This window comes from Monomorium pharaonis, chromosome 10 (assembly GCF_013373865.1).
Source record: "Monomorium pharaonis isolate MP-MQ-018 chromosome 10, ASM1337386v2, whole genome shotgun sequence".
Lineage (NCBI taxonomy): Eukaryota > Metazoa > Arthropoda > Insecta > Hymenoptera > Formicidae > Monomorium > Monomorium pharaonis.
This window is the reverse complement of record NC_050476.1, coordinates 19931999-19959816: the sequence shown is the minus strand read 5'-3', so window position 1 is coordinate 19959816 and position 27818 is coordinate 19931999. Positions and strand designations below refer to the sequence as shown.

General features: G+C 32.6%; 1 protein-coding gene and 1 long non-coding RNA gene across 2 annotated transcripts in view; one reads left to right on the top strand and one right to left on the bottom strand.

Annotated features, from left to right (window-relative positions):
• The window catches only part of LOC105830038, a 91607-nt gene extending 70226 nt beyond the window's left edge, over positions 1 to 21381 (top strand). The window contains exon 3 of the mRNA XM_012669166.3: positions 14363 to 21381. Within this exon, the coding sequence (XP_012524620.1) occupies positions 14363 to 15850 (1488 nt within the window). The 3' untranslated portion in view covers positions 15851 to 21381. The remainder of the gene's footprint in view (positions 1 to 14362) is intronic.
• LOC118647774 overlaps positions 1141 to 27818 on the bottom strand; it is a 64903-nt gene continuing 38225 nt past the window's right edge. Inside the window, exon 3 of the long non-coding RNA XR_004964916.1 lies at positions 1141 to 2223. This is a non-coding gene — a long non-coding RNA (uncharacterized LOC118647774). The remainder of the gene's footprint in view (positions 2224 to 27818) is intronic.

Below are 27818 nucleotides of genomic sequence, written 5' to 3'. Positions count from 1 at the left end.
ATTAAGTGAAATAGTTACTTGTAAATTTTTATTTCAAATAATATTTTTTAACATGTAAAAGCGTAAAGTTGGCCAATTACAGAGTATGTTTAGACAGCCGCATGTCCGTAAGTCGCGCGAACGATCATATTACGCAATCTCTGACTGGCTCAAAAACTATTATTTAAAATAAAAATTTACAAATAACTGTTTTACTTAATTTTTCGAAAACTTTCTCGGCATAGCATTTTAATTTATGAATATTGGGACACTGTGTATAAAATAAGTTAATATTTCATTTATTGTTATTAACAGAAATAGATAAGTGAAAAATTTATAAATCCACTCAAAATAATTTTTATTTTTCGTTAAAAAAATTAAATGTAAATCATGAATTTATTTCATTCTCGTTTTTTATATGGCTACTATATATTTGTGTAAAACAATAAACGTACATAATATATTTCTGTGATTATCAAACTTACATTCAGTAGTTTCTCTAATAATGAAAAGAATCGAAGGAGAAAAACTGATAAGAGGAACGTCAAGTAACCTTTTTTTATCATTCGAATTTAAAATACCCTGTAAACAGACTAGTACTTTTTAGACGATTTTACAGTACTCTAGTGACTACACCTGCCACTTTGAATATGCTTTTCCTTTTAAATTCTTCCGGTTACGGCAAATAAGCGGGCAAGTACAAATCAATGCGACGTATCATTACGGAAAAAGAACGCACTCCCTTCTCGTGATTTTCTGAGAATAGAGAATGTTTGCGAGCTTGTATTTATATTGCTGAGAAGCTGATCCATAATTATCAAAAAAATAATGAGTTGAAAGAATGTTGTGGATTGTCACTGCAAGTATCAGGAAGTCTGATATTACCTTCATTAGAATTAATTTCAGACGAAACAAAAATCTACAGCATTTATGAGGTCTATTATCTGATTTATATTTATTCACGATTTTTTATTATAATTATTTTATTATATTTAAAATAAAATAATTTTTTAAATCTTTTTTTATATTAAAATTGATCGTATAATTATTTAAATTCTCTTTCTATTGTAAAGAAATGAGAAATACATAAAAATAAATTATATAATTTAAACTGATTATTAAAAAAAATCAATACTTTATTAATATTAAATAATAATAGGTAGGAAAAATAGTTAATATCAATGTAAATATATAACTAAATAAATAAATTAATTATACTAACAATCTAATTGTCAATTATAGTATCTCAATAAACTTGCCATTATACCTGAAGTAAAGGAAAAAAAGAGAGCAGTGCCGAGCAAATAAATTCGCGATGCGTTTTGCATGTTACGTGAAGAATTGTAATGCTTCAACTTCTTGTTAATAAACAGGATGAAATTTGCGTTGAGTACTTTGCGACATAAAGTTATCTCGCGCATCTCATCGTATACACGCGCGCGCGCGCGCGCGAAAAGAAATAAATTTGTCTTACAAGATGCTTTAATGAAAGTAAAATAAAAGTGATAAAAACCGCGTAATTAAGTCAGATTTAGCAGTGCACGTTGTAACTTCTATCCATTTGCGAAATTATGATAAAGAAATGAAACAAGAAATTAGCTTCCGAATGAAGATTGCCACACCTCGTTAAATGTCTCACGTTCTTTTTCGAGGAGGTAAAGAGTCCAAGGTAATACATTCATACGGTTAAACATGATAAATCTTCGTAATTCTCTCCTCTTTTTAATTTTTGTTTTTGTATTTATAAATTAAAGAACCGATAAAAAATCGATTAATTTTTAAACAAAAGCAAAATAATTATTCAAACAACTACATATATTTATTTTTTAAACCGTAAGTTATATTTTAAAAATTTTTTCTGTGTGTAAAATATTTAACATCTTTATTCTATATGTTTCAAGAAACCAAAGTAAATTTTCGTTTTTCCGCAGATTGGATAACAAAAATTCCTCGTTTACTCAGTTTTACTTGAAAGGGAGATTGACCTGATTACCTCAATTGCGTTATGATTGATTTTCATATGGACCGTAGAGGGAATTACGTTACGCTAAATTATACTGTACGAAAATTGACAGTAAATTGGCTCGCTGATTATCTCGCATTCCTCTTGATAAGATCTTTCCAAATTCATGCATAATCATTGCATAAAGCTTAGCAACTTACGGTCAGAAGATTCGCCAGCTAATAAAAAGCGTTGATCCTCGGCAGTTATCGCTTGATATATGATACGTTGAAAACGATGATCTGAAAAAAAAAGAACAAATAATCTTATTAAATACTTATATAAATTTTAAAAAAGAAAGATGAAACATATAGTCACTCTTGAAATCTCTGCATTAATGTTTTTTATTCAATTATTTCAACAATAACAACAAAATTTAATCGATTTAATCTATCAATTTCATCTATCAAGAAATATAGTTTTCACGTACTTCACTCTATAGTTGTAGTATATGTATTGCAATCGAGTTACAAGCAATAACTGCTATAAGTATTACAAATTTGCCGGAGGGATTGGTGTAAGCGCCACGCTTCGTTTCATCACGAAGCTGCCGAGCTCAATGGTTATTGTTTGAGCAAACGGATAGTTGGAAATAACCACAGGGCAATTCGTATGTATTATACGTCCATGAAAATCTAAAAATACTTAGATTAAAGTCTTGTTGACGTGACACGTGGAATCACATTCGCTATCATGAATAATTTTGGTGTAAAAAATTTTCTGGTTTTTAATTATACATTTTGTAATTATTTGTATTAATTACATATTATCTTACACTTAGTTTTATGAAAATTATATTTAATTTAAAATAAGTACATTCGTATGTAAAGCCAGGCCAGATGAATTTGATTAAGAAAATTCTTAGAAAGATCATGGCGATAGTATCGATGCCCGGGAGGTTACAGCTAATTTTCACGATAAACGCAGACTTCGGCTAGTTATTTTAAATATTTAATTTGTACCCCGTGGAATTCGAGGTCTCTCGCCGCGCTCGTGTAACTTCAAAGGCGGATCTCTCGGCGAATGGAAATCGAAGGTGTATGGAAATCGCATCGCAGAGATTAGATTTGGGTAATGCTTAATTGGGAGTTTAGTTACACGTGCGGATGATTATGCGAGGTATCGGATTATACTTTCAGTGACCTTTTTAATCAACGATAGGTCCTAAACTAGGAATTTCGGTGAGAAGCAAAATGTGATTTTTTCTCGCGACATATATGTATGTAAAAGTATACGTATTATACTTTCGGAAAAAGACATAATAAAATAGATAAAGTAAAAAAAAGATGTTATAATTATAATCATACAATTATAATCAGTTATTGTAATATAGTAATGTAGGTAACTTAGACTAAAATTGCGAAACAAAAACTTTTATGTATTTGAAGTGATTATATCAATTCTCACAAAATATAATATAGTCGAGAAGCTTTCACGTGAAATAATGTGTTTTAAACTAAGATTCTGCTATCCACTTCCTGTATCAATTTGAAATCATATCCTGCTTCGAGTGGAGATGCTTATCGATGTCATAAAGAGTAACCTTGCCGCAAGATTTTAAATCGGATTATATTCTCATTCCCACGCAACCAGTGCAAATCAATACACGATATCCGGCAGAAAATTGCTGATATCGAACAGTCATTTCCCTTCATTCGAATAGTAATTCGATCAGATAATCGCGACATGGAATATGACAATTATATCTGCTGTCTAAATAATATTTAATAAAAATTAAAATTTATTCGAAAATATTGTAAACTGCATTGCATTTTAAGAAAATCACAAAAATCTCAATTGCAGTTCTGCAATTAGTATATTATTTCAAAACCCAAGAAACAAAAATTAATTTTTAATTTATTTTTTTAAAACTCTAATTTTTGTAATACAAAAAAAATAACGAAACAAATTTTAACAAGTTTTTCCTTTTTCGTAGATGAACTTTTTCTAAAGTTTCTTGTATTAAAATTTTATTTTTGGAAATTTTGAATTTTTATGAAACGTGATACAATTTTTTAAAATTCTGCTGAAAAATATTGCTACTCAATCAATTTTGATTGAAATAAAAAAATTGTTATTAGTTTTCATACAATAAAAACGTGATATTAGCGCTAAATTAGTGCTTTCAAACATACAATTATTTTCAAATTTAATCACTAAATTTTTAGAAACGTGTAAATAGAAACTTTAGAACTCCTTAAGGAAGAATCAGTAAACTTTATCAATTACATCTAAATTCTGAAAATGAGGTATTAACTTTGCGGAGGTTGTAGATATCTATTTTCCACTCTACAAGCCCGTAATTCGTTCACCCTGCGGCCTCCGCTCGTCTCAACCGGCTATTCGCATGAGAGGCTTGATAATACCTGGAGGTGATACAAAAAGGGAGGTGCGAACATCAAGGCAGCCTCGTTACTTTTATTTCAACGACACTCGATTGGATTAGGTCTTGTTGCAAGATGAAACGACATGGGCAATATTATTTTCATTTTAATAACTTATATTTTTTCACACTCGTGTTTGCAGTATGATATATTACATATAAATTATTTGTTAAATTAAAAAAAATATTGCTTTTAAAATATTTGCTTGATTTATCAACTAGATACTCAAATATCATAAATAATAAAAAAAAACTAGCATCTTGCATTTCATATTTTGTTCGTTTAGTTGAGCGTTGAGCAAACTGTCTTATACCAACAGAAATTTCATGAATGTGCTTTAATATACAATAAATTTCAATATTATAATGGTTTCTACGATTGATATGTTTCCTCGACGTTGATCATCAATTCGCATCTAGCCTTCTGATCTCGCGAAATGTGAGACACTTCATGGCGAAGAAAAGGGCAAAGTTGCAAGCGTAACGAGGCGAGCCGGTCGCCCACGCAATCGATAAGTAGAGCTGCCGCGGGGTATCCCATGATGAGACGCGATTCCGTACAAACCTTTAACCATCTTGCGATAGATAGTAGACGTATATAAATTAACACGCGGCCAAAGAGAGCCAACCTCGGAGATAAGCGGGAGCGGTTATGGCAACTATGGTGAATACCCAGAGGAGACTCGCGTCTCCTTTCTTTCCGCGATCGGACCGGACGATTCACGATTCAATAAAACCGAACGAGTCGAATAAATAGCGATAAAGCTCGATGAAGGTTTTGTTCCCGCCTGTTCTGAATTTTATTGCTAGTGTCCGATTGCCATTTACTTCTTTTCTGCGACGTGTAACGTGAAACAGAAAATCTGAAGAGGATTACCAATTAAATAACATTTATTGGTCTTGTTAGGTGAGAACAAAATGTTACGTTTACTAAAACGTAATAGCTATATGCAATAAAAATTAACACATCTTATATTTTTATTTTATTTACATATCTTTGTAGGTTTCGTTTTTTTTTTTTTCAATTTATCTGTTTCTGCGAAAAACAAAAAAAGGGTAAAGTAACGTGAGCTGATGTACAGCATATACGAAAATATCTTCAGACACTTTCGAAGTTGTAACTATTGAACTCGTCACGAACAAGATAACGGGATGCTATTCTTTGCCTGTCGAGTATTTACGGAGGAATAACTTCATTCTGCTTTTTTTGCTTTGGATAAAGTGAAATAAATCACTATTCTTAAAACGGTGATAGAATGTACTGTATTGACCAACAATAGTAAATGTACAGAAATAGAATTTGAAAAATATGTAGTTTATTTCAGTTAAATTTTATTTCAATCGTTGGATTTTATTTTATATCTAATATTAAATACTTTAACAAATCTATTTCTTTTTCAAAATAAAAATGTGACTTTTATACAATGAATAAAAAAAGAATCAAATGACAAAAAGACTGAGATATATAAATAATTTTTTTAATTCACTAAACTTGAAATTCTATGAACTTCAAATGAAATTCTATGAACGCAAATGGGATAAAATTTATAGACAGAGAGAAACATATTTTATTTTGAATTCCTCGTCCAATAATTACGCGCAATGAAAGTTTTAAGACATTCGGAGTCACACAGTGTATTACGCGCGCAGGCCGAAATCTCGGATCAGTCGTCGAAAACGATTCACGGCCCTTGTTCTCAAACGTGGAACAACGTCAAACAACAGCAGGGGGGTGTTTCGTGTAGCTCGGCCGGCTTTCAAGTTTAATTAGCCGCCGGCCTTATCGAGAAACAGGGTGTCACACATAAATACGGCCCGAGCGACTCGAGACTCGTTGATCCCAGGGTGAGACGATTCTCGGATTTTCTACTCTCCACGCTAAGCAATCCTCTTTTTTACGATTTCGGCGCACATGTGCTCCTTTCACGTGATGATCGGTCGATGGAAAACTGATGTTCCTCGCTCTGTCAGTCAGTTGTGTCATCGTTACACGTAAATTCTACAGATACCCCAAAGAGCCTTATTAACATATGCTCCGCTACATAGAAATGTTTTTTACATTTTTATAATTTACGACTTGCCCAAAACAAGACTGTTTATACTATTTTACAGAAATTTGTATTTTTAGATATTATTTAAAACTTGTAGAAAATATTATATTAATTGATAATGTTCATCTTTCCAATTTTTTGTATAAAAATTAAATTAAAAAAGAAAAATTAGATAAAAATTAAATGTACAAATTACTATCGTACTTATTAATACTAAAAATGTTTGTTGATAGTTTGATTCAATTCTATTGGCGGAAACACCAGTAGAATTTAGTATCAAATTAATAACACATCTGTAAGTAGTCATAAAATAAAAATGAATTTTTAAGTAGGAAATTAAAAACACATAGGTAGATACAAAGATGAGGTAATAAATAAAAATATCTTGTAGCCGTATCTCCAGCAGCGGGTTTTAGTAGAATGTATCTATCTTCGGTTATGCTTTTATGCACATAAAACACACGTGTAACATGCTTGTAATCGAGATGCATCTAGATCCATAAATTATATCCCAAGGTGGTTTTTTAGTTATCGCGACTATTATTTCAAAAAATATTATCTTGGACAACAAAGATATACGTGTGTATACCAATATGTAATAATCTCAAAATTCTTTGTATTAGTTTTCAAATCGAAACTCATTTCATTAAGATCTGCTTCAATAAGATATAATATTTAAAAAAAAATAGTGTCACTATATATTTGAAAAAATATTGAAATAAATATAGCAAACAGGATGATGATGGTGCCAGGCAGTATTCAAGACTTGTCGAAATCTCGCGTTTGATTCATCGAGCTGAAAGATTAATCCGTGAGAACCATTTTCCCCGCCCATCATGGGTTCAGTTCAGGATGAAGTTCGATATTTTATCAGCAATCCAATCTAGGTGTATTCTCGTTAAAATCGGACACGGCGCTCATCTGGCCCGTCGTACATCAAGCCCATACGCGCACCCACAAGCCCCCCCGCTGCCCCTCGCCCCTCGTTCTCGAACACACGTAACTCTTTCTTTCGGGTCGTCTTCTTCTCCGTGACTGGTCGTTACAACATAATTCAAGTCGCCGACACGAGCACAAATATTATGATAGACGGCTGTTTATGCGCTACACATAGGTCTGTGTCGGAAGGTGAAAGAAGGTGGAGGAACAGGGAGGCTCACTCTCGAGTTCCATTCGACCCGTCTCGTTTAGGCCAAAGAGACAAACTCGGCGATCCCTCTTGTTATAGCAGCGGCGACTGGTGGCTGGTGGGTGACCGGTGGGCGTTCGAAAGAATACCTCTAAATAATCCTGAGATGAACATGCCTTGAGAGCACTCGTGATTTTAACTCTAACCTTCGTTCTTCTAACCTCAGAATTGTAAAATTTTCTATTATCTTGGCCTAAATATTGCAGCAGTAATCGATATTACACGCGAACAGGATCGTAAATATCAATTTAATCGATAGTATTTATGGTAAACAATAAAATCGATACCACAGGCGCTCTTGTCTTACAATCCTTAAGAAAAAGTAAAACTATCAATAAAGTAAGATTAATTAAATATTTTGAAATTAAAAATTTCTTAAGTCTATATAATAGAATTCATTACAATTACAAAAATAATTCAAGTGCAGCAATTCGTTTTTCCGATATCTTAATGACAAAATTAATAACCATCATTTTATAATTTTCATCAAATAGATAAATTAACTAATTTATAATAATTTGATAGATTCAACAGATAAATTTAACGATTAGAAAATCGTATCGTTACACTGCGTATCGAAAAATATCGATTATTTAATTTCTTCGTATGTCTTTAAAAAACTAGAATTTATGCAACATTGTTACAATGACATATACTTCGACACGCGACACACACACACACACACACACACACACACACACACACACACACACACACACACACACACACACACACACACACACACACACACACACACACACACACACACTGACATGTTAGTACTCGGTAATTACAATGTCAAATTAATCTTACCAAGCCCTCTTAGCACGTTACACGCTAATACCAATCCCGACACATCGCAGCGGGATGCTCGTCGGGATCCGCCCGCCGCGCCGGCCGAAGTTAAAGGGACAATTCGACGGAAGGAAAATTACCCGACACCGCGCCGCTAAAGAACCACTGACGCTCCCTTTCGGTAATGCGTCTTCTCGCGTGGTAGACACCGGCATCGTATTTCGCGTGCTTTACCGAGCGCAGCTTCTTCTTGACATCGTCGAAACAAGAATATACTCCGTGACCCAGCAACCACGCCGATGCACGGCCATGCATCTGCACACGCCAAACCCGTAAATCCTCTCATTCGTATGTTTAGTGAACGACCGACACGTAGGCGGCCATTATCGAACGACGATCGGAAAATCTTTTATCATGATTATCGGGAGTCTAGTCAGGAAAAATCATCTTTAACAGTTTGTATTCTAAATAATAAATTTCAGAACTACTAATATTCTAATCTACACAATCCCGCAAGTGCCCACTGCTTTCCCTCGAGCGTTTTGTTCTCCGCCAGGAAAGTTGTATTAATGCGATGAGTAATAAGGACGCAAGCATTAGTTTTAGTTATGCTAAAATCGTTCCGTTAGCTTTTTTTTGAATAAATAGGTTGAACGAAATCGTTTATCGCCGTGTAAGAAGAGGGATCCATAATCCCTTTTTTATGGATTCTAAATATTAAATACTAAAATGCTAAATACTAAAATATTTCGGCTGTTTGATCGATATATGTTTACAAAATCTGGGCATTCACCTTTGTTCTCATTTAACTTTGAAATTCGTTAGACAAAAATATTTCGACGTTCGACATTTCAATGTAGATTTGCGGTTTATGCAGAATTGGTTTAATCATTTTATGCGTAAAATAATACAGTCGAGTAAGAAAAATTATTATATACGTATATAATTAAAAAATAAAATTGACAATCTAATCATTTGCATTAATATTGGTTTAATTGATGTTTTTTTGCTCACAAATTTTGATTTTTTACTGCAAATCCTTTACAGAAGTTAAATTTACAATGATATTATAAACTACTTTTTATTTGTTTATTTATTATTTGTTATTTGGAAATTAAAAACGTACAATAATTCATTTAGTGATTTGTTAGTGAAATACCAATGTGTTGAAAGATAGAACCAGAGGGTAGAAATCATACGAACGTGTGAAATCTCCAACAAAGATAAAAGATCGCCGAGTAATAAAAATTGCGCTATTAATGTCTTGGGACCGTTCCTACGCGATATAAATCTAGTAATATCGCAAGTAGTGTGACTACTATAGCGTATAAACGAAATTAAAGATTCAATCCTGTAATTTACGATTATTGGCGCCGCGCGTGTAATCCCTTCCTTCGAGCCGGTGTATCTAATAACGTAATTAATACACTAATTGGATTAGATGCGACGCATTTCTTCATTAACGTATTATGATTTATCAAGGCGCGATTACAAATCAAATAATTTCTATCTGGACAGTATCTTAACCAAAATCGAACCGGATGCTAAATATACAATTATATATTTATGGCTCGATTATCTCTTTCATCATCTGAATAAGATTAGATACCCAACGTAAGTATCTAACAAATAAGATTCCATGAATTAGATTATTAGACATATAGAATAAGATTTCATGAATAAGATTATTAGACATTTGCTTAAGAAAGAGAAAAAATAAGAAATATGGAAAAAATTGTTTAATTAAAGTATCTAAAAATTTAGCTGAATACAGATCTACTGAAAATAATTTAATTAAGCTAATAATTGAACGGTTTTAAGCTGGTTGCTGAATGTTAAAACTTTTTGCAGCTCATCATACTTAAGTATTATCTTTTTATAGTTATATTTATAATTTAATATAATTATTTTCAGACCTATGTTTTATATATAGGTAAATTTTTAGATACTTTAACAAAACTCTTCTTTTCGTGTAAGTATTGTTATGAGAATTCAATAGTTTAAAATTCTGTACTTTTATTGTCACAAATAAAATATTAAATTAGCAGAAAAATAAAAAGAATTTATAGATAATTGTCTGAAATTATTTATAAAGCAAAATTTGCATTTAGTTTATTTGTATAATAAAAATAATTTTTTATTTCTTTTACTATAAAAAATTAATAGTTATATAACGGAAATTTGTTCATAAGTTTTTTTATTACGGCCAACGATTTAATAAATAATTTAGCGTAATACATTAGTCTTTCACTAAGAAATTTGATCTAAATGATGATAATAGTGTCCGATTACCAAACGACATAAAGGATGATCAGCGGTACTTCTAAGGCCTCTCGAATAATTGGCTCGATGTGTACGTGCAAATATGCGCGCGCACTCTCAATGACTCTTAACTTTGCAATTATACGATAAAGGATTGTACGTAATTCATTATCATGACACGACCCTAATTATTCGTCAACTCGATTGCACCTCGTTAATTGCGCGGAACCGAACGAACCACCTGCTGTTTGCTTTCTCGAATTATAACTTTTAGTTCACGTTGTTGTATATAAAAAATAAAATAATATAACGATTTCATATGTGCTAAATCAAAATTAATAATAAGTAATAAAACACTTAATAAAACCAATAAAGCACTTGTTTTAATATAAAGCATGTTATTTTTATTGTAAGCATTAGTATATTTATGTATGTTTCATTTAAATTTAATAAAAAATAAAAAATGTAGAAATGAAATAAAAAGGTAGTTGCATTTTTCTGATCATTCTTTGCCGTCGCCATAGTTATTTTGTTTTACGAAATCATTATTTGCTACAACTTTGCGATTTGCGACGCTGTAATTAACCGCTAACGCCATTAACATCATTTGCAATTTCTACATTCTCCTCGAAATTGCTCGATGATTATCGGAGCACATTAAGTTTTTTTAAAAAATCGTTATGTCCAAAAATTATAAACTTTTTCGATAAAATAAGATCCATATAAAATTTCACAAAAATAAAATACAATTTTTATTTTGTATTTCTTAAGTTTCAAATTTCTTTAAATGTGAAAAATGAATATAAGAGAAATGCAGTAAATAGATTTGAGAAGAAATGTGTCATAAAATAAGTACGACGTAATAAACATGTTTTCTGGTTGTTCATAAGTATTTGCACTAAGGACTTGGAAAATAAGAGTGTAGAAATTAAAGAATTTTGTTCTGAAAATTAATATAACTAATAAAAAAATATAATCGCATATCCCGAAAGCTAGAATTAAAAAAAAAATTGTATGCAAAGCATATCTTCGTTTCAAGTATAAAACAAAAAATTAATATACCGAAGCAATATATTTTAATCAACAGTAGAAATAAGAATGCGATTAAACGTGCGGTTCTTTTTACTTTCATCTTGCATTTCATTAACCGACTACCGTTACCACGTTCGTTTTTTTCGGCTACCCAAATAATTTACAATCCGGTAACAGATATTTAATGATCCGTATATCAATCATGTACCCGTAATGCATCGATAAATATATGTTCGATAAATATGTATGTGTGACATACATTCCGTAAATATACCGAGTTTGTCTGCTATATTTAATTGTATGTCAAAATTATGTATATGTAAAACTTATTAAGTTTTGCAAATTGAAATCTTCTTGCATGGCATCCAAATTAATTTTTTTTAAGAAAATAGCACTGTATATTAATTTAAAAATTAAGTGATAAAAATACTATATATAGGAAAAATGTTAGAGTATAAAACAGAATAACTTCAAAGCTTTGATACAATTGTTACAATTGGAAAAAATAATTATTTTTCTGCAAATCTTATAAATATTAATTGCTGTATGATATTTTAATAAAAATTCTGCCAAAAATCTTGTCTACATTCTTGCATATATTAGCAGTGCAGTGTATACATTATTCTTGGCATTTGCACTGTACTTCCGCTTCGTTGAAATAGCTGCCAAAATGACCTGACTCAACGCAACCGACATAATTTACGGAAATTGCGATCGTTTTTGAAGAAAGTTCCTAACTCCTAAAAAAGATCTAAAATTTTTAGAAAAAACAAATAATGTAGTATTCTTGATATTTATTTTTTCCCAACAGTTTATAAAAACAAAATCGTAAGAGTTGTTAATAATCATTTAATTTAAATATGAATGCACATTACCTAAACGTAGATGCAGTTATTTAATAAAATTGTCACATGCATGCATTTCTATGTCAAGTCAATTTTTTTCTTTTTTTTAAACGCTGCTACACTACACTGTATCAATTGTTTTCATAACACAATCAATTTGCAATGCAAAAAAAAAGATCTATCACTAAATTACTTTTAGAATAATTTATTATTTATTTTATTATTATTGTCTCGTTGACGATTTAAATTTATAGATTTTATGGATTATAGAGACGCAAAAAAATATATCACGTATCGAATATATTTCGTTGATTTTATGCTCCGTGTGACTTTATACATATACATATACGCCTCGAAAGGAAAGAAAACCCCCCTAATAATTTCATCTGTATTTACTATTCATCTGTATTTTATTATACAGACTGATTGGCAGAACCTTCATCTTTTTTTCGTCGTAAATAAACGAGGGAAAATACGAAAGTTTGTTTAGATTGCGCGCGGCGCTTCCCTTGATCGCTTTGTTATTATATGCTGCTTACTAGAATCCGAGGGCTCGTTTAGTGTATTTGTGCTGCACATGTAACGTTCAATGAGATCCATCATATATCGCATTTAACCGCGACATGAAATGATTCAGTTTTGTCGCTGAAACTCAAATTAATTGACGTAATACGGTTATTAATAACACAGGATTATTTGCCCGCTCGGTGAATGTGGAATTAGTCGCTTCTCTTCTACTCGACAGAAACTAAAGTTCAATTTCAAAAAGAATAATTATTTTAATTTTGACAGAATGTCAAATCAATTTTTCTTTCAATCTATTTATTCAACGTATTTGAAGAATTTGTATTCCTGATGGCTCTGTGCTTTTGGTTTCCTCGTACAAAGTACGCTCGAATGCGCCACATGGCGGATAAAGCGGTTTGAACTGTCCATCTCTCCAGTTGAACCAACAAGTGTAATTGTCTGTGAAGAAGACGGCTGCTTCCGTTCAACTACAAAGTTGTAACAAAGCAGAGCACAATACACCTCGCTAGCCAGCGAAAACGTCCTAATGTTCATTGTACACGACCGTTGGGCAGTTCGGTTCCGCATTATCCTTAATGCTCCGCTAAGGAGACCGGCTAGCGCTATAACTTGCATTAACCTCGTTTTGTGCACGTGTGCATCGTCCACTATTGACCGAACGGATAATGCCGAGAGCATGTCGCGCACTGTACAAACTGAGAGTTGCATCGTGAGTTTAATTAAGAAAAAAGGACACATAAATAAGCAAAAATCCTGTTTTGTAAGAAATGTGTTTAAAATTCTTGCTTTTTGTTTTACGAAATACTTGAAGTTAGCTACATGTAATCAATATATTTATAAACGGAACTGTGAATGTACGTACATACATACATTCGGGATATACTGTAAAATAAAATTTCAAATTTTTAATTATATACTCTCCATCTCCTTCAATAAAAATGTTGGCTTTTTTAATTTTCTTTTTCTTTCAGCTATCTCAATTAAGGTTTTTTTATTTTAAAGTTATTAAATATACATTTACTCATCAATCAACAAGATAGTTGTAATTAATCAATTTAACGTGTTCTAACACTTAATATGCAACGCAAGAAGTAAGTAAAGTGGTCTTGAGCCACTTGAGCCAATAAATCTTTTTAAATCAGATAAGAACGAAAGAAATAAAAGAATCTAAATATATGCAGTAGCTTTATGAACTCGTTAACAGCTTCTTCTTCTTCTTCATACTTGCAAGAACCTTTCTACATAATAAAACTCGTTATTTTATGAAATTATTAATTCCTTCAATTTCTGTTTCAGCGCAACGCCACAAAAGAGTGTGAGTTCAACGAGAATCTAGAGCAACACAATTACAACACGTACAGCTCGGTACACTGGTCCACGGCGAAGAAGACACTGTATATCGGTCTGAAATCTAACGGCGAACCGAGGAAGGTGCAAGTCCGGGGTCAGCTGGGTAAACTGTCAACCAACGTTCGGGTGCTGACACAGGTGATCTCGCCTGATCGCCTGGAGACCATGCTGAACCAGCACAAGGTGCGCCACCGCTGTCACCATCGCCGTCAGGTTTGCGACGGCGTGGCGCAGCCACCGATCTGTTCCACCCCGCCGCCCCGGGAGAAGGACGGCAGGGACAGGTTCAGATGCCGTAAGCGAAAGAAAAGGCGAAAGCGGAAGCGAAGGTGCAGGTCGGGCGAGCAGCCCGGTCCCCAATGCCAAGTCCCCGAGGAGTCGGTCGTGGAATCAGTAACGAGCACCGAACCGAACTGGACCGCGGCGTCATCGGAGATGATCGGGGGGGCCAGCAGCACCACGCCGGAATCCAAGAGGTCCTGCGAGGGGGCGGCCAGCGAGGAGGCCTGCAGGCGGCAGGCCCTCTCGGTGCCGGCGAAGAAGCGGAAGTCGCGGATAGACGGCAGCGGCGACGGCGGCGGCAGGAACCTCACGCTCAACGGTAAGAACAAAGCACCAAGGTCAAATGCGAAAAAGCCAAACGTCATCGTCGCCGACAGTCAAAGTAAAAAGCCTGATTTAACGGACGGGAAGAAGAAGAGGAAGAGGACGATGGGCCAGCAGCAGACGAGCCCGGGGAGCACGGCGGCGCCGGCATCCCGGAGGCAGTACGGGCCTGGCACGACATCCTCGTCCCGGGGCTCTTCGTCGCTAACGGCGCCCGTCAGCGAGGAGCAGCGAGCCTCGACAGCCACGTTGTCCTCTTCGCCGTCTCCTCCTGGTGCGTCAACCGCTCTTTTCTCCATCAGAAGGCCGAGCTCGCCACCGTCTGACCGTAAAAAGTCATCGCCGTCCTCGAGGAATCACCTCGCGAGACCGATGAGTAGAATAGAAAAGCTTCTTTCGGGTAACGCGGGTTCGCCAGGTCGACCGAGATCGATCCCAGAAATGTCGGCGACGTCGAGGAGCGTAATAGCGTCCCCACCGTCAACTACCAAAGTTCCTGAAGATAGATGCGCCTATACTACAACCCCTCAGCCTGAATTCTCGCCAGTTCCCCCCTCCTCGTCCTTATCCTGGCAGGAATCCGGCGAGGATTCCACGAGTTCGCTATCACACTCCTCGCTCGTCGACGAGGAATCGTCCTCGACCATCACAAGTGAACTTGCGATCCTAACGGTAGAGTCCAGCACGTTGGCAGCCTCCGGCGAAGTTATCGCGGAAGCTACAACGTTCAGACTGAACGAAAGGAACTGCGAGGACGGTGATTTCGATATGACCGATACGATCTCACGGACTACGACGAGATTCCCGCTGGAGAGACTGGCGATGTGACGCATCCCTCGGATGGCCGAAGGCTGATTTGTGCGCAAATGTCGTTGTAAACTAACGTGTACATAGCAATCACTCTCTACGTTACGACTTACTCCACATTCATGTGACGAGCAGGTGACACACGACGTGTGTCGTGCTGAAATTTTGATACTCGCTGCAGTATAAGGGGGCCGATATAGTTGCTATTTCGGTGAGGTCGATTTATATAAACACTTAAAGAAATTAAATTAAATGTAAATCGAAAATGAGCAAAACGGTAATATTTATTCGTCATATCGCTTTTAAATCTCAATCAGACTTAAATAAGATTATAAAACTTTAGATAAAGATAATAAAGATTTAATTAGGCATTAAAGACATTTTAACATAATTAAATTGCTTTATTAATCTAATTATCAAAATTTAATTCTATCAATATAATTGCAACTATAAAGATGTAAAAAAAAGAACAATCTTTCAATTTTTAGAAATCTCTTATATTAAATTAATTTACTATAATAATATTAAGGAAAACATGTCTTTAAATATGTTCTCCGAAAATTTCTTTAAATATAATCCTGCAATTAAAAAATTACAGTTTCTTGAACGATGAAAATACTTTAAGATAATATCAAACTCAAAGATCGTCATAAGAGAATTATTTAAAATTTGATAGCATGTATACTAATAAACATTAAAGACATCGATATTAATAACATATTTCGTGCAACGAGAAAGACATTGTGACACACACTGAAATAAAAAAATCCGTAACGGTAGTAAATTGCGTTCACCGAAATCGTTTCGATATCGATTCCCAAGCATTTACGGTGAGAGACGCGGTTCGTGTCGAGAATCGATGGACATTTAAAAAAAAGCGAAGAATACCTGATCACGTTTGTTTGAACAAGACAAGAGCGTGCCGGCCAATGCGTGTCTCTCTCATGCTCGTTATCCGAAAGGGGTAATTACCGGTGGCATCGAAATGAGAGAATATCAAACCGCCAGATAACGAGCACGAAATAATTTTAATCTCAAAGTACTTCCTGGCTGCAAAACAGGTCATGCGTATCACCTAGATGGTACCGCAGAATTGTAATTTTCATTGGATTAGAAGCAAGATTATTAGCTAGTTTCGATTCTATTGCAGCACGGTAAGTCGACGTAATGCATGCGAAACGTGCCATTTCTGACCTCGGACAATATTTGTTTGCCGAGTACTTTTAGATCAATATCCTTTTTTTTTTTTAGAGAAATTTATAATTTCCATATAACTATGTAAGAATTTATAGATAAAGCTTGTTTGTATAGGACTCCGAAAAAGCTCTATATATTGCTCTAAAAATACTTCCGTGCAAAATTGAGCTATTTATTTTGAAAAAAGAAATGCATGTCGCATATTTTAGATTTAACTTACATTACTTTCAAAGTAAGGAACTATTCATAATCAAAACAATGATAATTTTCTTATACAACTAGATGTCTTCGATATCAACATCTTTAATAGCTTTAACAACTGCAAAGTATTTCCAGCATGACAATTTAGGTATGTATCATCATAAATTATAAATTTAGAAATTAATGAACGTGACCGTATTATTCTTAATTAATGTTACTATTAGGCACAAAAGCATGGAGAGAGTATTAATAAATCCATTTAGTCGTACAAAATTGAGTGAGGAAAATACAAGGGGGTCAAGATCTGCATTAAATGGCAGTAGATAAATATGAAAATGTAAATTGTAAAAGATTTAGAGGCAGAGACCGCGCAATAATATTGGCGCGGGTTAGAAAATAATCTGAGCAGATTATAACGTAAAATTAAGACGTTGTTTCAAATGACAGATTTTATCTGAATTGTTGAACAAAATACTTTCTTGACATGAACCGCTTTCATCTCGCCAACATATCGACGTAGAAAATTTTCTGTACATTACTGCCGATCTTCGTCCTAACTAGCGCGATTAGCGCGTCAAGAATGATGATATTTTAGCAAGCGAGGAGAGTAAGACAATAAGAGACTTAAAAAAAAAAGAGAAACGGCGTATGAACGATGAAATCAATTTGACTTACGAGCATAAAATACGATTATTCTCGGGGCGATAATAGATGTCAATTTAATTGAGGAGACGAACTGTTCAATAAAAATTAGTTGCCTCGTGACGAAATTACGCTTTACGCATTTCGTCGAAATAAAGCGAAGCGTTTTCAATTACACTACGTAATGAGATAATTTTTTTAACTAGCATAAATTACATACAAATTGTAGGTTATGGAAAAGATATATTTCAAGAGCCACCTGTTTGTGTTTAGATACCGCGAGCTTGAGGAAATTCCTGCGAGCGATTAATCAAATTGCGAGTTTGACTCGCGATATCTCGCAATCAAATGCTGTAAAACGCAATTTCTACGGGCGACGTATGTATAATTTGAAATGCGTAAAGTAAATTTCGTTCGACGTAATCTCAGTATTTATAATGGAGCATAGTGGAGAGAGAGAAAGAGAGAGAATACTGGCTTTCTTATTTTACCAAGGAGATCGATTAATCAGGTCGACACGAATTGCATATGCTGGTCATTCGAGTTCCATCTACTCGTTATTCCTCGCGCCTCTAATTTTATTTCAGGAACTCGTTTCGCGACGGGCTCAACAGTGCCAACGTGAAAATTGTGAAGAACTTACTTAGCGTTTCCATTATATTATAATTACAATTTATTATAGTCCAGATTTTGAAGTCGCATGCAAATATACGATTTATCGTTGCGTGAAATATTTAATCAAAGTTATTATGAACAAGTAGTCGATATATTTAACTTTTGTTAAATATATTGCAATAAATTTTTTAATATATTTACCAAACTCTGTTTTTCGTGGCACTGTGCGAGTTTCTCGCAACGAAAGTAATGCTTATTATTTTTGAATTCCACATAAGTTGCAATTTAATTTCACAAAATCGATTACCAAAATAAATAACCCAAAAAGAAATGTTTCTAAAATAAAAGATTGATTGTCTCAATGAGTAATGAAGTAAATAATATGTGATGCCATATAACATACAATACTCATTTATATTCACAATCTTTATTATAGGTCGGCATTTAATATTTGAAAATTGCTTGATTATCGAGTACTTAAAAAATTCATTCCGTTGAATTATTATTTAACAAAAAGTCACATCTCCTTGTTTCTCGAAGTAAAAGTTTCATCGAATCTAGATAAGTCTGTTGGAAAAACCTCGCTGCGATTTTTGCTTTTTTTTTTAGAATTTATTATGTAGCATATTTATTAAAGACTTATTTATTTTAAACAGTTGACTCCGTGTACATAAGTCTACGATCATTACTCATCAATCACGCGCATTGATCATTTGTTTTATGTATGTTGTGTCTGTCCTATAGGTACCCGAATCCGTTGAAAATATCGTCGTTCTGCTCAGAGATTTTAATACCAACATGACAATAAAATAAAATATAAATAATATCGGAAAGTAATCATTTTTCATAAATTATAAAATTTTATAAATTTTTTTCAATTATACTCTACACACAGCGTAAAAGATCGTAAAGTAAATATTTTCATTGAATTAAATGCGAGATGGACGCCTGCCATTTTATCACAGTAATATCAAATTCAAAGCAAGTTGTTTCCCATGCACGACAGAGCACATTATATCGTACGTTTGATAATAGTTAATGACAAAATGAGCGACTACTTCCGCCGGAATTGAAATTGGACCGACGTGTAACAATGTTCTCTATTTAAATATTCAGCATATCATATATATAATGTGTAATAATAATGCTGCAGACTATTTTTCTCGTCTACGAAAAATAGACTTGTAGATTTCCTCGTCTTATTCACAGTAAGAATTTTGTAATTCTCGGTATTACTCGGCATTATTATGAAAAACGTTTCACAATAATGCATGTAGTCATTTGCCTTTATAAATAAATTTTAATGTATATGTAAAAATTATATTTTTTTTTACAATTCAAACAAGAACTGATTTCTAACGGAACAAATACATTGTCAAATATATACAAACACAGTTCATATTCATGCAGAACTAAACGAAGGAAATAAAAAGTATGAATTACTCTGGACACTTCTCTCGTTTTGCAATCGGATACCATTAATATGATACACACAGATTAACATAATATGCACAGATATTTTCAACGGATTCTGAATAATTTCAATAAGCATGCTCTGCGAGTGCGAGTGAGATAAAATGAGTGGTTCGACGATACCAAGGGTAAAAGACAACTCTTACGAGTGAATGCTTATAAATAAAACGGCAAGGTTTGTAAAATTTGGAAAAGTGCACGTGGATGCGCGAGTGTGATGCTTGTCAATTGTCACGGCTAATTATTAGATTAATTAACTACATAGATAAAAGATATGTAGTGTTGTTTTATTCAATTACATTCTCTATTCATTAATTATAAAGATGGAACAAAGTAACATATTGTTTTAATCGTTACTACAAAAATTTAATTTCGTGTCTTACTATTACGTTTTCGGACTCTTCCAGTAAAATAACATATTTGCCACTTTTTACCTCATTTATTAAATATCCAAGAAAGAATTTCTATAATATAATAAGAAATTAAATATAGCTTTTTTTTAAATTTAAACTACATTTGTAAAAAAATTATTATGAGACAATTTCCGCTATTAATAAAAAAAAAACTTAATAGTATAAAGCTATCAACAGCAAAATGATATGCAGACATAATCGCATCGTCGGCACAATTCTGGATTCAAAGACGGAAACAGAACCAGTTTAGCACTGCCATGTTTAAAATGTATTTAATTTTCATAGACTGAAATTATTAAGATCATAGACAAATATTTTTAATTAATAAAAATAATAAATGCGAGGAGGCCGATTGAATTTTATCAGCGGATATTTAATGTAAACCAGACACTTCAAACGAGATACGTAAAATATCCGCCCGCAGGACGATTGTCCTCTCTTAACCAAAACACATTGCCATTTTCGATTATCTTGTGATATAAATCCTCAAAATTTGCGACTTTTTTTCTCTTTTGTCCTATTCCTGAAAAATACATTTCTTATCATCGTCTTCGCGAATGAGAATAAGAAGGAGAGGGAAGAGATGGGAGCAAAAAATAATGAAAATTGACGAATAAATTGATTAAATGAATTTCTGATGAATCTCTGATCAAATTTGCGCATCTTGCTCGCTCATCTTTTCTTTCGCTTCTTGAACACAAGACCCCACCATATCGTCGCCATATAATTTTTAGAAATAATAAAAGAAATATAAAGAAAGATAATATTGAATATAACGCTGCGTTGTTTTAAATTTCAATATATACCTCATTATGTATTACTTGCATTCCTAGGTGTAAAATAATTTTATATTATACATGATCCTACATATATTGACAATACGAATGAACGTAATCTATTTTCCCTTATTTTAATCTCAGTTTAAATGTATAGCTTAAATTATGACAATATTTATAAACATTTCTTGTACATTTTTATTTGAAAAAGATATTAAAAAAAAATATTTATTAATTTTTACTTGTATGTCAACCACTAAAGATTTCTAAATATTCATAATTGCTAACAGATTTTAAATAATGCAAAACAACACTATTAAATAACTTCTTGAAATTACTGTAATTTAATAAAAAAAATTATTATAAATAATTTCAACAAATTATTAACAAAATAAAACATTTGCAGCAGTTTACAAAATGTTAAGGTAAGTACACGTAATGTAAATCTTTAATATAATTTATCAATACAAATGATACTTAAACATTAAGTATAATTACACAAACCTTCGCAAAAAAAACTGTTAAGCCAAAAAGAGATTGCATAACATAAATCAATAAACATGCATTTGATAAAATTATTACACTAAAAAAAATTACTAGAACAAAATAAATATTTTTTTAAATAGTACCAAGCAGAAGTTGCAAGTAAAAAATGTATAATCCATTTTATAAATTATAGAAAATATTATCTTATTTGAAATAAATATTATTTATTTTTTACAAAACTTCTGCTTGGTACTATTTGCAAAAATATTTATTTCAATCTAGTAAATTATTTTTTTAGTGTATCATAAAATTATCTAAATATGTTTTAATTTATATATATATACTAAACAATTATTGTAATATTTTATTTTTAAACTTGATTGGTGTAGAATGAGCCAATAAATCATTAATAAGATTATAGTACAACTATACTTCATAATTTGTCGTATTAAATATTAAAATCAAGAATTTAATATGTCATTAGTAAACTTTTGTCTTTTTGTTTTCTATTAATAAACTTTTTAATTCAATATCGTGTTTTATGAATGTGTAAGTACAAATTGTTCAGAATTGTACGTATCCATCCTATAATAAGATTGGTATCGAATTAATCGATATGATATCTTATTTAAATATGCAATAAATTGATTGTATGTGTAATCATAACAGAAATTAAACTTGAGTACACTTATCTTTTGCTTGCAAATTCGTGTAATTTTATCGATTAAGATCAACATTTATTACATCAGATTTAACGAAACAGCCTGTGTATTGTATAACGCTTAAAGAATTATAAATTATAAATTAATGCACGCTATTTAATGCGCACTTCCCGGATAATCCGTAACCCTATATATATTTCATTATTATAAACTATGATTACTTATCGTAAGATAAGTGACTTAATGTGAGATAAGAGACTTTATCGACGTCTTGGGATGTAAATAAGATTGAAACGCACAACACGGCTGTATCGAACACGCCGGAAACTATTATCCCGCCTGGCCCGCACACGTGTGGCTTGCAAGCATGCAGAAATAGAGAATATAGAGCGGCACTCACACCCCTTCTCTCTTTTGTTGTCTGCATCTCCTCCCATTGTTGTCCCGTACTATAATTAATGATCGATGCCACGATAAGGTATAAAAGTCGCTCTGCAGCACGGGAAAAGTACATAGATTACGGTGCATTGTCCGCTACCCTGTATTTACGCAATCTCCGTGCCCTTCAAATAATTATCTCGTAATAATTGTATTTTCCAAGCAAAAATATCCTGCTGTTAAAATATCAAATAAATTCTATTGTCGATATTAGGCATTTTTTCCAGATTAAACTTATACCACTGTACAAATCCTACCCAAAGCATCCCCCAAGCTTAAATATTACGTGGAAGTAAAATTTGAAGAGTAGAAGTTATAAATTTTAATTTAAAAATTTATTTTCAAATTTACTGTAATTAAAAGTGCGAAATCCGTACCGGTGTGCTAATAACTGCATATAATCGAACATGCAAGAGACAAAAAATTTATCACATCATGGAGTGCGAGATATTAATTATTTTTATAAAACTTTATAAAAATATCTGTATATTGCAAGTTCTGCAGGCATACTACTCCTACATTGTCGATTTCTCATGGCATTTAGCCATTTATGGATTATAGATCATGACCATAATCATAATCTTCGCTATTAACATAACCATAACCCCGACCTTTGACCTGCAACGCGCGTCTTTCAATTTATAATTAACGTTCTTCGATAAATGCCTTCCGCTTTAACTTTTGACCTACAGGCGAAACTACAAACATAGATCGTAAAACGTGCACCGTCCCTAATTGATTCCATGGTTAAACTCGCAGATTTTTCGATTTTTAGCCACATTTACTACTCTTGTCTGTCTATATAATTTAGTGTAGTTTCATGTAAAATAAAGCGTAATTAAAAGTTTTAGTTTAGAGAAAATTAAGAGAAGAAAAGAGAATTCAGCCAATATGTATTTTTATGAATAATGAGAAAATTTAAATACCAAAGATATCACATAATAAATGACTCGTGCTTTCTACTTGTATTATACAATTTTTTAACAAAACAAAACGTTATTAATATCAACATAACTTGTTTAGGATAATAATATTCTGGTTAAAATAATTCCTATTTTAATCTTTACAAATTATTACATTATATACAAAATATAAAAATAACTGCTATATGTCATAATATATTTAAAGGAATCTACATGATGACTAGCTTCGTCAATCAGAACATATTTACTGATAAAATACGTTAGCACCTATACATAAATTTTTCCGAGCTTTACCCGAATAGATTGTGGTTAAGCATTTTGCACACATAAAGTCGATGTGATTTGCTCGTTATTATAGATATTTATCATAATCGATTTTACTCTCTAGTATCTTAGACAGTCTCCTGACTATCCTCCTGGCTACATTTATTCCCTTATCCAACTCTAAAGATAGCTATACGATAATATTGCAAGTTGCTTCGCCATATCAAAGTTTATTAGGATGAATATTAATGATACCTCCCTGTAGTGTTACCAACATCATTGCTACTATCAAGAGTTCGACGTCTTTCGCGCAAACTGATCATCCGTTTCAAATTTGATTATTCCAATTAACGAAAAATACGCTGATAAAATCAAAAGCCTTATAAAAATACTAGAATCTTATCTTGACAGAGGTAATTTCTAAATATTGCAGTGAATCTTATTTTGCTCACTATGCTCAATTTTAAAGTTTATAAATTTAAAAAACATCTTTTGATAGAAGTTTGAGATTTATGACTGAACTCTAAATCTCAATCTTTAAAAAAAAATTCTTTTTTCAAATAAATCTTTAATTTTATTTCATCTTATTTCAATATCAACTCTTAGTAAAAATATTGAAAATAGTAAATGTAACTTAAAAATTAATATATTAAATATAAAGAGGTATTAATTAAAATTGATGCCATTATCTAAGAATTGAACAACATTTCTAAGATATATTTTTTAGCTTTCTTATGTCTTCCTTGGAAAAATACAACATTACACCTGCGGCAGCAAGAAATCTAATGTCGGACTTGCCTCCAATAAACCCGTTGTGCACCCCCCGATGCACTATTATCCTGTATACGGACAAACTTTCGCAGTTGCAGCCTCGGTGCACAGTTGACACTCGCATTGCCCGGTTATACCCGCTCACCGGCAGCTGCGGCATGAAGTTATTGGATCTTTATTCGCCTGACCGAACGAGTTTGCCGCACTTACCAAATATTTTCTTAATCTTTGAACATTTGCGCTCAATGAACCTTAAGGGCCCTCGCACAGACTTTTGCATAACGCATAGTGCATGACGCATAAGAGAATCTATCAATCAGAGTCGTCTATTTCCCTCCCCAGGATAGAAATAAAGACCTTTGATTGGTTAATTCTCTTATGCATTTATGCATTTCGTGTTATGCAGAAGTCTGTGCGTGGCCCCTAACGCTTAGAGCAAAAGGTTCATTTTCTTTTTTAACAATGATACAAAAAGTATACACGATCAACTTTCTCTTCCCTTTACTTAAAATTTCGTAATAAATTCTGTGGGTACAGATATTTCTTAAATATTCACTACTGCACATTATTGTAACTTGGATTATAACTTTCGTTAGGAGTATGTAAAACTTTCTTCGGAATTCTTTGTATCAGGGAGCACTGATAACCACAGTGCCTTAAGATACATAAAGAATTCGTAAAAATGTAGAATCGCACGACAGCCAATACGCATTAAGACCGTAATACCAGGGCGCGTATTAGCCTGCGTAATTTTAGCACACATGCCATTCAAATGAACTCTTTTCGCGTTACGTCACACGTCGGTGTCGGGACGTGGGTGAGAAAGCCTCCGTTTCGTTACATAACATCCTTCTTCTCGTCTGTGTACACGACCCTCTTGAATTCTATTCCTATCTGTCAACGGTACAAAAACACACAAGGAACACTTTATGTAAATTACTTAACCCCTTATTCAATTATCACACGAATATAACCGTCATAATACATTCGAGCATATCATTCGCATCGTCTGAGTATAGAACGAATTTAATGAATCAAAAAATGTATAACAAAGTCTACGTAATTATTAACTTTACCATTAAATTATTTTCGCAAAGTATACATATTATGTATTCGTAATTTTCTGAAAATGTCAAATTTTGTTATATATTTAAATAAAATTTTAGAAGCAATTTTTTTATAAATATAGATGTGTATGAAAAACTAAAAAGAATTCCAATTGTTTCTTCGCAAATAAGATAAAAAATATCCAAGTATATATTTTCCATAAAATCTAAGTGTAATAATATTCAAGAATATTTTTCTTTAAAAATATAAAAAATTATTCATAAAGAACTTCGACCTATACTTGCAGTTCAATTGTAACTTAAATACACCAAATTCTACAATGTTTGCCAAACAAGTAGTTAAGATTGACTAAAATAATCGTCGCATTGATTTCGTTGCTTTCAAGTAATTATTTCCAAGTCATCTTTCGCGTGACCAACTAGCATCACTTATAACTTCGCTAATTCCGTCCGACTCTCTCTAGCGAGACACGAGAGACACGGGCTGAAATGCGTAACATGGCCGTTTAAAAGCGCTGCGCATGATTGAGCAGGATGATAATATGGAGTTATATTGGCAGAAGATAATTTCTCCTCCGCGCAAAGGCTACGAATACCAGATTATCCACCGCGGACATAGAGGAACCGTTTAATTAAAAACACGGAAAATAGATTAAAACACGAGGCAAACGGGACGGGGATAGAGGGCAAATCTTCAGGTCCTCGCTCCTTTCGCAATGACGTAGCGGAGGTTGTTGCACGTTGCCTCAGACTTATTTTACGTGGTTACGTGCCATCCAGAGCGATCATAATTAATGCATGATTACGGTATGCCCCGAAGGGTCGTCTCTCGCAAGGGATAGATCAGGTTCCGTTCTAAAGGAGACATCACACCGCCAATTATTCTCTGCGTATTTTGAATAATATTGCTAATTGCAAGAAAAATGCTTGCACGCTGTAGAAAATACTTGTATTAAAAAAAGTAAACAAAAATTTGTTCTTTTTTAAATTAGATTTTTTAATTTTAAAGTTAACTGTCTTACAATTAATAATATTATTTCTTCGCATATTCCATTTCTGAATTATTAACATCAATTTGTATTTTGTTTCATATTATATGACATTGAGATTTAGGAACAGTGTTGCTAATTTTTTTTTATAGAATAGTGTATAATAATTTTAAAAATAATATTATCTTATATTTAAAAAAGTATAATACATATAATTTTATGTGATTACAATTTCACAATTTTTTTTTTATTTTCTTCTTATATATTGGAAGTCGACATAATGCCACTATAATACATAATCATATGTTATTAATTCTTAAATATTTTTCTGTCTAAATTACTTGGCTGAAATGCAAAGAAATAATTGAAAAAAGGCAATAGGCTATATAAATTTATTATAATAATTACGTAGAATTTTATCATTATATACATTTTTCAAATAAAGAAAAAAGTTAAATAATTAATTTTAGTTTATACGAGAATTGCTATATTATTTTTATATCATGACGATAGTATTTGTGTGAGAACTCCATAAGAACAATAGATAAGTAGATTCTGTTGAGTTATGTGATTGTCAATATAATACAAGAAGAAATTCATATAAACATTATAGTTCCCGACAATAATACTGACAGTAATACTATTCGTGAGAGAATTAAAAAAATTAACAAGCGTGCTATTTTTCTAAGTCTACACTAGAATAATAAAAAATTTGTATGGAACAATAAGAGATATCCAGAGAAAATAGTAAAAATTTACACAAAATTTGTAACATTCATGCATATTATAAATCAATATTAATTACTATTTTTTACATAAGGCATGCCACAGTTAATCAGCTACATATTTCGACTATTCTAAAACATATATCTACACAAACTTTATATTAAACACTGTAATCTAAAAATAATCTCTTATTTTTCTAAATATTTTTAAAAGTAACCGTTTGCTTTATATTTCTCGCATTGACGTATACATAAATAGTTGAATATAACATGTGACTAGGCATCAGAGAGCGACAGCGAGACACGTGTGTTACCTATCCAATAAAAATATCTGCTATTATGGTAAC